Source organism: Sycon ciliatum, chromosome 3 (assembly GCF_964019385.1).
Source record: "Sycon ciliatum chromosome 3, ocSycCili1.1, whole genome shotgun sequence".
Taxonomy (NCBI): Eukaryota; Metazoa; Porifera; class Calcarea; order Leucosolenida; family Sycettidae; genus Sycon; species Sycon ciliatum.
In genome coordinates, this window is record NC_088645.1 from 37,031,186 (window position 1) to 37,043,099 (window position 11,914).

The following is an 11,914-nucleotide window of genomic DNA, read 5'->3' on the forward strand; positions in this document are numbered from 1 at the left end:
ATGAGTATACTCGTCATGCAGACCCCATCGCGTCTGGGCTATGAGTATACTCGCGCTATACTTTTTGTACAGTCCACGTACCGTACGCACTGATAGATCACTGTACAAACAGCCATAACTCTGGAACGGATTATCGCATCGCGAAAATCTATAGCTCATTGGAACGGTCTTGGAAAGGGCTTTCCAGAGGTGTTTTCGGTGTGGCGATAGCTCAACAAATGATCGAGCGGCAATAAATTGAACGCGCGATTTCGATCTGAACATTTTTCTTACTTTCTGTCTGGCGATATTTTTGCGACTTTCAAGTCATTCAAGGGGATTTCCCAATGACGTGTGAAAGGCAGCATGACGTATGAGTACATCATTTGAATCGCTTGAATCTCACGAGCTCGATGCAGTTTGAATCGTAGTTCTACGTTGAGTATGAGCCCCAAACCGAAGGAAATAGTTGAGCGTGGTCTTGATGCCAAACTGGCGCACGGTAGGGACACTGTTGGCGTCCTTGAGGTGCTGTATGCTCTGAAAGTACGTGGAAGATGACGAGCAGGAAAGGAGCTTTCCAGTAAGCCATAAGTTTTGAAAATCCGTTGAGAAACAAAAATGTTGTGACAATTTGTTTGTTGCTATCTCCACAATTGTACTGATGCACTGAATTTCAGTGCCCAGACGTAGTAAATGCACTGTGACCCTGAAAGGGTTAAGTTACTTGTTCATGTAGTGCCTGAATGCGGCAATGACTCACCTATCCGCCCTCCCCACCTGGACCTGCTGGAAAGGTCGCGGATGGAGGGGCGCTCTGGCGGGATTTTTACGGTACATGCGCACGAGATTGCAAGCATCATTGCGCACACTTTTACAGCCGGCATAAGGTCACATGATGGGGGAGGTCCCCTCGCTGGACAAGTGACAAGAACTACTGTTTCAGGGGCATCACACATGGTACGACCAGTACAGCCACGGTCATACCACTTTTCATTCAGGATAGTCCGCCCAGGGCGCCTGTAGAGCGCTAAAAACGTGCTCTGTTGGCCGAAAAGTCCGATTTTTTTCCCTGGTGGACACCCCGCGCCCCTGTTCGTACCACTCCACACTGCCCTGTGACGCCCCTGTGTTTCGTGCCACTTTCGACTTGTAGCTAGCCTGGCTGTGCTTGTATGGTACACGTACATACTACGGACTACGTCCACACCAACACAAGGTACAGTGCATAAACGTAGCATTGAGAATGAAGTGCCAGAGAGAATCTTTCACGAAAATTTAAAAACGTTACTAGTATCTGACAATGGTAAGAATTGTGCAGTGTAAGTCTGTTCGTACTCCAGTGATTGTACATGTATAACTAAAACGTGGAGAGTAGAACACGTGAAGGTATTGTAATACGTGTACAATTATATTCTGAACGCACTCTAACCCCAGTACAAGTGCACCGTAGCCGAGGCAATCGTAATAATCGTTTATTGTCACCTCTCCATCGCTGAGTAATACACACTGCTGTCGTAAAAGCATGGAATCTAATGGACACACCACACCACTGGGCTGTTTTCAGCACTGGTGAAATAAGGCCTCTCTGAGCTGGTGTCAGCAGCTGGTAAATGCCATGTCAGAGACTCAGCAAGATGGTTATTTCCTGAAAGCAATAACAATTCCGTGCACTCACCACCGTCTTCCCAGTCAATTGCAGAACGGTTCCGCGAAACGCCTGCTTGCTCTCCACGCCACCCATGGCGAGTTGAGAACACTTTCCGCAACCACCAGGTCGACTTTACGAGTTTCCAGACCACCACAAGGTAAAGGCAAGTCCAGAAACGAACAACATACGGGGGTTGAAACAGTGAAAGAATGTGAAATGCGAAAAATATATTGAAACATGAAGCACTGACTCTGACTGATCTGAGTGAACAATGCATGCAGTGGTGTTTGACTCGGATCATCCACAGATCCATGTCGTCACCCAAAGAGTTTGTTGACGTAAAAACGTTGTTGCCGGTCAGCTGATCATGTCATACCGTAACCAGCCATATAGGCCATGTATACATGTACCATGCCATGCGCATATGCAAGCAATGAAGCATGCTGCACTGGCACAAAAAGTCTACATCCAGATCCCCCATGGCCCATCAGCCCATGCCAGGCCCAGCAGTAATACTAATAGCTAATACATGGGGGCACACATGAACCAGTCCAAGACTCCACAGGGTCGCCCAGGGTCCCTCCATGGGACCCCTGCTTCCATGCAAGGACCGGTTGGGAGGCGAAAAATGCCACAGGTACAGGGTAGGGCGTGTTTACATAACTCGAAAAATGATTGGCAGATTCTGCCCGGAAAGCAGTGAAATTGGCAGAACCGCACAAACCTTATGCGTGCTCCATTTCTTTGTCCTCATACGTTAGTAGGCACACTAGTATATGTACCAAAAAAAGAAAGAGAAAAAGAGCTCTGATCACGTTGTTTATGTACTCTTGCTATCGGTAAGGGTGCGCTCACACAACGGTAAGCCGGGAGCACAATTCTTACGGATTACCATTGGGGTTCATGTAACCTTAGTAATGCTGAGAAAAATGGTATCGCCAAGAGTCACGTCATACGCGGTTCCGAAGTCTTGGTACTAGGCCTCCGCGGAATATGCTCGTATTTTTACCGATAATTCTTTTGAGCATTGCTCAAAATTTCGACCGATTATTCCCGTAATTCCACCAATAATTCTCACAATAATTCTTTTTTTCTTCCCTTTTTTGCAGATACCGTGCCGCGTACGGGTTTTTTGCCACTTGTACGGGCAAAAAAATCACGGTTCGCGTGAAACTCGGCTGGAAGCTTTTTTTTCTTTCTTTTTTGAAATACCGGGCGATCAACTTCAGGATCATGAGCTTTTTGGTACAAATCAGGGTGCTATAAATGGAAAAAAATTGAAAAAAGGGGGCATCGCTCAAATTTTACCGATTATTCCACAAAAATTGCCAATAATTCCCGTTTTAAAAATCACACCGATAATTCCCGAAATTATGCCGGCACATTCCGCGGAGGCCTACTTGGTACCAGGGAGTAGTACAATACCGGTATTGTACTACTCCCTGCTTGGTACCGTATCGTAAAAAGTCACTAATAACTTATACATGTACACCTACATGTACATGTTAGGCCTTGGCGGATAATGCTCGAAAAGGTGGCAGATTCTGCTTTTTTTGCACCGAAATTGGCAGAACCATACAAACCTTATGGCGGGCAATTCCTCGAATTCTGCTCCATTTCTTTATCCACATACCAAACATGCATGAAACTTACCAGAAAAAGTACCGAATTCTGCCAATTTTTCTGCCGGCATTATCCGCCAAGGCCTACTACATGTACATGAAGATGACTCCACTTTTTTAGTTGCATGCCGAATGTTGCCACGGACGATAGTGGGATGATCGCATTACATAGACATTGCGTCGCATCACGTCGACACTCAAAATATTAATTATTGTCTTTGAGTCACAGCTATGACTGAGACCGTCGTGACGTCAGTATTCACTGTTCAAGTTGTATTACTGTGTAACTCCAACAGTCTGCCTAGCGCCTGCTGCTTATAATGTAACAGTCGACTCCTGATATAACGAACACCAATTGTGCAGGAGAACCAGTACTTCTTTATAGGCAAAGTTCGTTATAACAGAAATGCACTCACACTATATACATGTAGAAGGCAACACGTCGTGTCTGGCATTTGGCCCACGGCTATATCAGTGCATTCGCATCATGGCGTACATGCGCAGCGGACATGCGGTGCTACTATAGATATGGTTCGATAGAGACGAAAACGGTTCGCTACAAAGGGTCAACTTTGTAAGGGGTTCAAACAGGAACACAGGCAATGCCCATTTGTCACACTTACTCCTCTTAGCCCTCACTTTTTTTGTAATACTTACGCGTCATGTGTCACACTTCTTTGGATTTTTAACCTTTGTTTTTCCCTTGATCACTTTAGTTCCGTATTTCCACTGATGATCGGAGCTTGAAAATCGATTCTGGAAACACACAATCTAAAAAAACCTTGAAAATTGTCATGTTGCGTGGTGATGTCTGCGGCATTCATACTTTTCACAGCTACATGTATTATTAAACTTTTATCTCCACGTAGATTATGAGTCTTAAAATACCGGTATTTTACGACTCCCTGGATTTGACTGTACAAAAATAATGTACTTCAGTACAGTAAAAAGTTACTACTAAAAACTGTCAAGGCGACCAATCGATAAGGTGACCACCTGTCTCAGAGGATCACTACAAGTAGGACCAAGGGGTGGGTTTTTTCCCCCAGCCAAATGACACTGGATAAGGAGATCTCCTGTCGCATTTGGAATGCCCCTTGAGCGGTCGCCCTAGACAGGTCTCACTGCAAAGTCATTAGCTAGGATTGGACCGGACTGAAGTTGAGAGTTGGAACGCCCGTCAGCTCTTCCTCTCCACCCCACGTGGCCGGCAGCAGCAAACAGCAGCAGCAGCAGCCTACGCAGCAATGGCTGTCGACGGTAAGCCCACACCCATTGCAGCCAACCCACGGACTGAGACTGCAGAGCCGGGTAGACTCCACACAAGGATAACAACTCACAAACTCAACAGCGTACAGCGTATTTGCATGTTGTCGCGGACCACACACGATACACGAGACAGAGACCACCGAAGCAGAAAACAAGGGGCGGGAAAGAATATGCCACCGGAAAAAAGGCACAACTTTTTCTTATGAATATGTCAAGCGGTAAACAAAAATACTTCACCAGTACGATACATGCAAACACAGCAGTGAAAGAGCATGAACGAAGTAAGGACTTTAAGAAAAAGTACAATGCAGTGGAATATAGAAGCTGGTGAACTACAGCGGGGCTAAGTCCGCGGTACCTAAAATAATCAAGTTGGTTATTCTAATTGCACGTCCGTTGCCCAATGCACGGAGCGGCGTGTTGTGTCGTCCGTTGCCCAATGCACGGAGCGGCGTGTTGTGTCGTCCGTTGCTCAATGCACGGAGCGGCGTGTTGTGTCGTCCGTTGCTCAATGCACGGAGCGATGTGTTGTGTCGTCCGTTGCCCAATGCACGGAGCGGTGTGTTGTGTCCTAGGCTGTCTTATGGGTATAGTACAGGTAGCAGTACAGTGTCGTGAATGAGCGGGTGGCGGGTACAGAATGATCACGGGGTAGTCAGGAGATCAATACCTATACTTATTATTATCTAGAGCTGCACGCACGTGAGAAAACAGTAGAAAACAAGCCTGGTGGTGCATGGTACCACTGGAGACTGAGTTTAAATTTAAACGTTGAGAATGGGTGCTACGGTGATTGTTGCAGTGGTGCCAGGTCATGCAGCACGACACTTGGGACCAGCCATAATGATGCCAATACACGTACACACACGCGCGCGCGCACACACACATACACAAACATGTGCGTGCAAACCTACAAACAGACATGAACAGGCACGCACATACACACACACACACACACACACACACACACACACACACACACAACACACACACGTACACACACGCACACACACACCACGGCCAACAATAACAAAAACTAACCTACTAGTCGTCGGACAACGGCGCCGGGTGCATCTGGTGGTGCTCTAAAAGCGAATAAGCTTCGTCAGCAAGCTCTTCCAGACGCGGCAGCAGGTTCTGTGCAGCATACATACGAAGCTGCTGTGCGCATAGCAACGCGGTGCTGCAGAAAACTCCATCCGGCGGGTCAACGCCCAGCACTCGAGATACCGCCGCCACTTGCGCTTCGGCCTGCAGTAGCGCCGCGGTTCGAGCAGCGTTGTAAGGCGACACACCGCTGCTGCTGTTGCTATGGCTACTGCTGGTGGCGGTGGTGGCGAGTGTGTGACGACTGCCACCGTTGCTGACTGCGGACGCATGGCTGCTGGGCCGCGTTCTGGACGTGCCCTGCTGCGCCGTCGATCTCCGCGGCGGTGTCGACGTGTTCGGCGTCGACGCACGCGCCGAGGAGCTCATCGTCGTCGACGCGCCCGCTGTCAGGGCAGTCGTTGCTATGGCGACGCTCGGCGCTACGACAACGCTCTGTGCCAGGACTGAACTCAATGCCATTGTGTTCGATGCCTGACCGTGTATGGCGGGCGCTGCGCAGGTCATTGGAACGGTACAGCTGACGATGTCGTTGTGCTCGTTGACCACGATGTTGACCTCGACCTCGGATGAGTCGGAGCCCTCGCCCACCAGGATCGGTCCAATGATGTCCCTTTCAACCTGGTCGTCGTCACGCGCAGTTGCACGTCACAGAATATAGCAGAGACCACATGCGCAGGCACGCACAGACACATACACACAAACAAAAAATCCCAATTCACATCAGCATAATGGTGCACTGCGGGATGACGTCTCCATCCAAACCCAACCCAAATGATCAGATCTCTTCGCAGACATGAGGATCTCTAATAGCAAGAGGATTTCGTGTTCGAGTTCGCACTCCAATGACAGACGAACTCAGTGACGAAATTCGCGTTGTAGTACGGATTTTAAACGAACAGAGTTTGCGCTTGCATGACGTTGACAGGTCGTACATGTGTGTGGACATACGCGAGCCTTGCTTGACAACAATACAAGTATGTACTTTTATGCCTGCCCAACACGAATCCAGGGTAAGTGTTCCGACTGCTTTTCCGAACGAAAAGTGCGAAAGTTTGCATTTCGGCTCGCGAACCGAAACGTGTTCACTAACTTGAACACAAAATTCCTCTTGTTAAACCTCTTACTATCAAGAGTACATCCCCCCCCCCCCCCCCCCCCCAGAGTGTGCAACGCCTGATCCAGCTCTGCATAGGGCCTTGGTCGAGCGTAATCGGATCTTTGCGTCATAATGCCATACAGATCTGAGGGGACCCGGGGAGTTGCGGGGACTCTTGAATCAAAAACAACGGTGCCCGCCTCGAGACCGGCTTGTCTTGATGAAATCATGGGTCGGGTGAGACTTGGGGAAAAAGCTGAGAAAAAGAAAATGAGAGAAAAAATTGGGTCTGTCCGGGATTTGAACCCGGGACCTCTCGCACCCTAAGCGAGAATCATACCCCTAGACCAACAGACCAGACGATCTTCTCAGGGCAAAAGTACGGCACATGTACTTGCCTGATGATGGCTCCTGGCCGAAAATTTGATTGAGAATTATTGTAATTTGCAGCGAAGAGACCACTTGGATTGAAGATGGTGTGTGTGTAAGGTTTTCCATTTAATGAAGTGGCTGCAGTGGAGCTTGCGCACACAAGACATGTACATGCAGTTGGCATAAATAATTGCCCCGGACAATAATTACTTACAAAAGGGTAGGGCCAGGTAGGGTTGTCGCAAAAGTTTTCTGTCGTCCCCGAAACGAAAATCGTTCGTTTCGCACCTGGACCCCTCCCTCTGAAATGAACGCAGCTTGCTATGCTGGACGACGAAAATCGCATGCATGTACATGTCATATGTACAATGTTGGTCGACTTGCGATTTTGGTTCGTAATCCCCCCCCCCCCCCCCCCCCCCCCAAACGAATCATGTTCGTTTCAGGGACGACAAAAAAACTTTTGCGACGACCCCTTACAAAATGTAACAACAGAGCTGCTGCAGATCGATCACATGACCACACAGGACGGCCATGTTGGTTCCAAGAACAGTGAATCCCTGCATGAATGAGTCACATGACACTGGCCATGCTAGTGCCACTGTCCACATGCCATGTACAGTACAATCATGCACTGCTCAACGGAGTCCAGTCCCGTCACTCAGGCACGCGCCGGGCGTTGCGCAGCCCTACAGTTATAGACCTGCGAACACTGGGCTGCCAAAGGCGGCAAGGCGCAAACGTGAGCGACGCGACTGTATTTCATTCCGCATGCCATTTACAGTGCTGGCAACTGAAATCCGACCCCCTGAGCGGTGCGCTCACATGGCAAAAACCCGAAATAGAGGCCGCTAGTAAGTGAAAGCGCCGCCCAAGGGGTCGGATTTCAGTTGCCAGCACTGTGCTACACTTTCTAGACAAATGCAGTCTGCAAGATACGACGTGTTCTGCGATGATACCACTTACCGGTGCTTTCCCGGGGAAGCGCTTCTTGAAGGAGTCGAGCCAGCCGTTGGAACCTCTGAACTCAGGAAACCCGAGCGCCTGGCCGACCTCCCTGGCCTTGGCCTGGATCATGGGGCCGGTGACGACGGGGTCGCGTTCCTTGGCTTCCAGGTACCAGTCCCTCACCTGGTCATTGAGCTGCTCGTACTTGGAGCTGCGGCCCTTGGCGTACTTGCGCGAGGCGTCCGTGCCGCCTTTCCACAGCTCCAGGACGCGCTCTTTCGACTGGAGAATGTTGCTGATCTGCGTCTTGCCCACATCCATCTGCGTGGCAATCGCTCGGCTCGATTCCCCTGCGGAAAGGTACGGGAGCAGAAAACGTGGAAGCAAAACATTCGAAATAATTATGTCATTGCACGCTCACAGAGCACTGTTAATCTGCTGCTGCCGGTTTCTGCTTTTACGCCTCGCCTGGGCTGTCGTCTCCTATATTTTCCACCCCCAGGGGACTTACTCGTATCTGGGGCTCTAGAGGTTCTTTACAGTGAATATGGAGACTAGGGCTGAAACAATTATACCGATAACTCGCATATCGATCGTTAAGAGTGCAATCAATAATCGTTAGTGTTTAAAACGAGTGCTAACGATTTATTATGCATGCATATCAGTGACAGTATTCTAGCCCCTGCACTCCATCCAATTGTGAATACAAGTACAATCATGTACTTCCAAGCGCGGTAAAATTTATTTGTGGCTTTGAAAGAGATCGGGAGAGAAGACTTTGTCTTTTTCGTTCATTTGTGTGAGAGGTTGGAGATAAGAGCAGTTGCCAGAGGGTGATGACAAGATTCTTTGCTGTAGAAACAACATGAAATTCTTTAGTTCATGTTGATAAACCAGCCAGATTTCCACAGATGTCAACAGTGCGGTGCCACAAATTTCTAATGTACCAAAGGTATCATGGAATTTCTTCATAAACTGGTGTGCGAGGTACACGAGTAGAGCCGACAAGAATCGATAAAACCAATATATCGATCGTTAATGATATTGGTTGATCGTTAGGAGTTATTGAATGATCGTTTCAGCCCTAATGGAGACAGAGATGCTTTTTTTCATGGAAGGGATTGTTTTGCAAGGCGGGTTAAGGTAGCGGGGTGGGTGCGCTAGTCCCGTCTGTAGATCACACGACACGTACATTGCGCGCACGCTGCACGATTTGTTGTAGTCCATACTCATTTCATCCGGGACGGCAACATCAAAACTGACGACCCCCCGACCTGCGGGACTCGGCCTGTGCTTGCCCCCTTCTCTGTATCAATGCAACGTAAACACTGGTGTTCCTTGCCGATGTGACAGCGCGGCTGAAGCTAAACTGGCAATTGTTGCTAAACGCATCAAACCCAGAAATTTCAAAAATGCTCCGTAGCCATGGGGACAGAATACCGTACGGTATCTGCCGCCACAGTGCCCAGTCTCACCAGAGCGGCCCACATTGATTTATCGCCAGGGAAACTGGGAGAACCGCAACTGTAAGGTTGAGTGCAACAAACTCGACAAAGTCTGTCACTTTATCCGTCTCTTATCCAGACCTCCAAGTTACGGCCACCTCGGTCTACCGGGCGGCACCCTATGGGTGAGTTTTAGTGGAAATATTACTACTCTTTAGTCTTTACCAAATTTTGTTAAAATAGTGACTTCATACATGTACTAGTATTCCAGATCTCCGCACCTTCCCCATCAAAATGTACGTGAGTTCGGAGTTACGGACATTTCCAAGTTACATGTATTAGGCAGTGCCCGGTCCCGGGCTACCCGGATAAGAGAGATACGAGTGCACTGTCTGTCAAGGAATAATTTAACCCGGTGGTATCGCATTGCAGTTCGCTACGTAATTCTTCTGAGGTGAGAAGCAATTTCAAAAAATGCGTCGCAGAAAACTGCTACTGTATTAAAGTCTGCAAATTTCCGGCCCCTTCAAATTTCGGCCTCCCAGGGCTAAAACACATTTCGGCTGCAACAAATTTTCGGCCTGTACTGCATGCTGCTGCCTGTATACACTGTCACACTGAACCTTGCGAAACTAAATTTCGACTGTAACGAATTTTCGGCCAAACATGATCAGTTTTTTAGAACACGGAGGCTCCTGGCACTAGCACTGCAGCCAATTCATATCACGCGGATCAGGCCGAAAATAGTCGAAAATAAAATGAGCATGCGCCAAATATTATTTTGTTGATTTACCGTATGCATGTTGAATTTTCACTGTACCCTTGGATGCACAGTGTGCATGCCAGGTGTGTCTCTTAGGGATGAAATAGATGCATGAAACTTCGAAAGTGCTGAGCTCTGCATCCTGGCACCAAGCTAGGTTTGCAACTAAGGTGTTACAGTGTACTTGTGGTCTGAGTTTGCTCGCTGATCAGCTCTGCAGAAAGACAATGCTCTCAAACGCTGAAGAAACGCAACATTTTCGAATGCGACAAGTAATCACAAATTGAAAGTAAATTATTCCCGGACTGTGTAAGCGGACTTGCATCACGCGTGGGTGTGTGGGCCAACGCCAGTTCCCTGTTCGCATGGAACTTACTGTCTGTAGTGCCGCTCGAGGGCGACACGAGCACGGATTTACTGCAAATCGGGACTGCCTATACAATGCAGGTGCCCTGCATGACCGGCCGACAGGATTCGCTCATCCCGCGGCCCCATTTTCAGAACACGATCACAGAACTAGAGGGGTCTAGGTAGTGGGGTGCTATGGCAGTGCTGCCTTTACGGCTACAGAGCTAGTGATGATGTTATTCTGAATCAGTGAATGTCTGAATTTTCTCATTAGTTAGTGTGTCCTTCCAAACAAGGTTCTCATTGTACCTGCAATGTTCATACTGTGTTCCAAGGCCTCTCTGTTGTCAAGTGTACAAGACCCATCCCGTGTAGGCAATACCTGGCACGCGTGGATCGCAGTTTGAAGAGTGTTCGGAGGCTTTTCGAATATTCACCTCTCTAGTGCGACCAGTCACCCACGATTTACGACCCATCGTGAAGAGCACTGCTCAAATGCCTCCGCAGCACAAACCTTCTTTTTACGAATAACCAACACAGGGTTGGATGAGACTACAACGTGGAAGCAAAGCAAATCACCACACGTACAAAAGCAGGGAGTGAAATACGAATCGCACGCACCTCTTTGTTTCATTTCCAGCACTCGCACACGATCTTCCAGAGCCAGCACTCGCCGTCGTGGTGTGGCTGCAGGAACGGCGGCAGCAGCAGCCACGGGAGCAGCAGCATCATCTGAGCCTGGGGAGGCCTCGTGTTCCTCCATTTCTAGAACAGACGGCTCTCAACAAAAGAGATGACTTTATGTGTGTCTTGCAGATCAGAATTCATGACCATTGCAAAATTCACGATCGATCAAATGTTGGAGAGTTTGGAGAATGGTGCCTGCAGAGAGCAGTGTTTTGTGTGCTTATTCGTATGCATGCACTATTTCGCGAGAGCTGAGAGAGGTCGCCGGCGGACAAATCTACAATCTAGGACGTCCAGGAGTGAGAGAGTCGATTGAATGGCCATCGGGTGACCAGTCCGGACGTCCATGAAGAAGCCCTGTGTTTTTGTGTGTTGTCTCAGTTTGTAAAAAGCAAAGATCTCTGAAGTGCTCATGACGTCAGGATCATTTCGGCAAAAGACACTTGTAAATCGCAATTTTTCTTTTTTTGCGTACACACATGTGCAAAATTGGTTGAGTTGCTCTTATCTCACTCAGCCTCAGATCAGTGCAGTATCATGTGTGTGTGTGTATTATTATATTATATTATAGTGCATGCACGACCTCGACACCTTGGTAAACCGGCCTCTTGTACGGGCAGAATT

The 11,914-nt window shown here is 48.5% G+C and overlaps 2 protein-coding genes and 1 non-coding gene across 3 annotated transcripts in view; all 3 read right to left on the reverse strand.

Moving 5' to 3' along the window:
• LOC135812094 (protein HID1-like) overlaps positions 1 to 1,881 on the reverse strand; it is a gene marked incomplete in the record, with an annotated part of 29,001 nt that extends 27,120 nt beyond the window's left edge. The window contains 1 exon segment of the mRNA XM_065325422.1: positions 1,658 to 1,881. Coding sequence (XP_065181494.1) covers positions 1,658 to 1,723 — 66 coding nt within the window.
• Positions 1,882 to 4,596: 2,715 nt separating this feature from the next.
• On the reverse strand, positions 4,597 to 11,651 carry LOC135812091 (uncharacterized). The gene is made up of 3 exons (XM_065325420.1): positions 11,225 to 11,651; positions 8,066 to 8,397; positions 4,597 to 6,249 (listed from the first exon to the last, which is right to left on the reverse strand). Exons 1-3 carry the CDS (start codon positions 11,364 to 11,366, stop codon positions 5,566 to 5,568), a joined length of 1,158 nt encoding a protein of 385 aa, XP_065181492.1. The 5' UTR covers positions 11,367 to 11,651; the 3' UTR covers positions 4,597 to 5,565.
• Trnap-agg (transfer RNA proline (anticodon AGG)) lies at positions 7,013 to 7,084 on the reverse strand. Its single transcript has one exon. It is a non-coding gene; the product is annotated as a tRNA-Pro (tRNA).
• Positions 11,652 to 11,914: the final 263 nt, after the last annotated feature.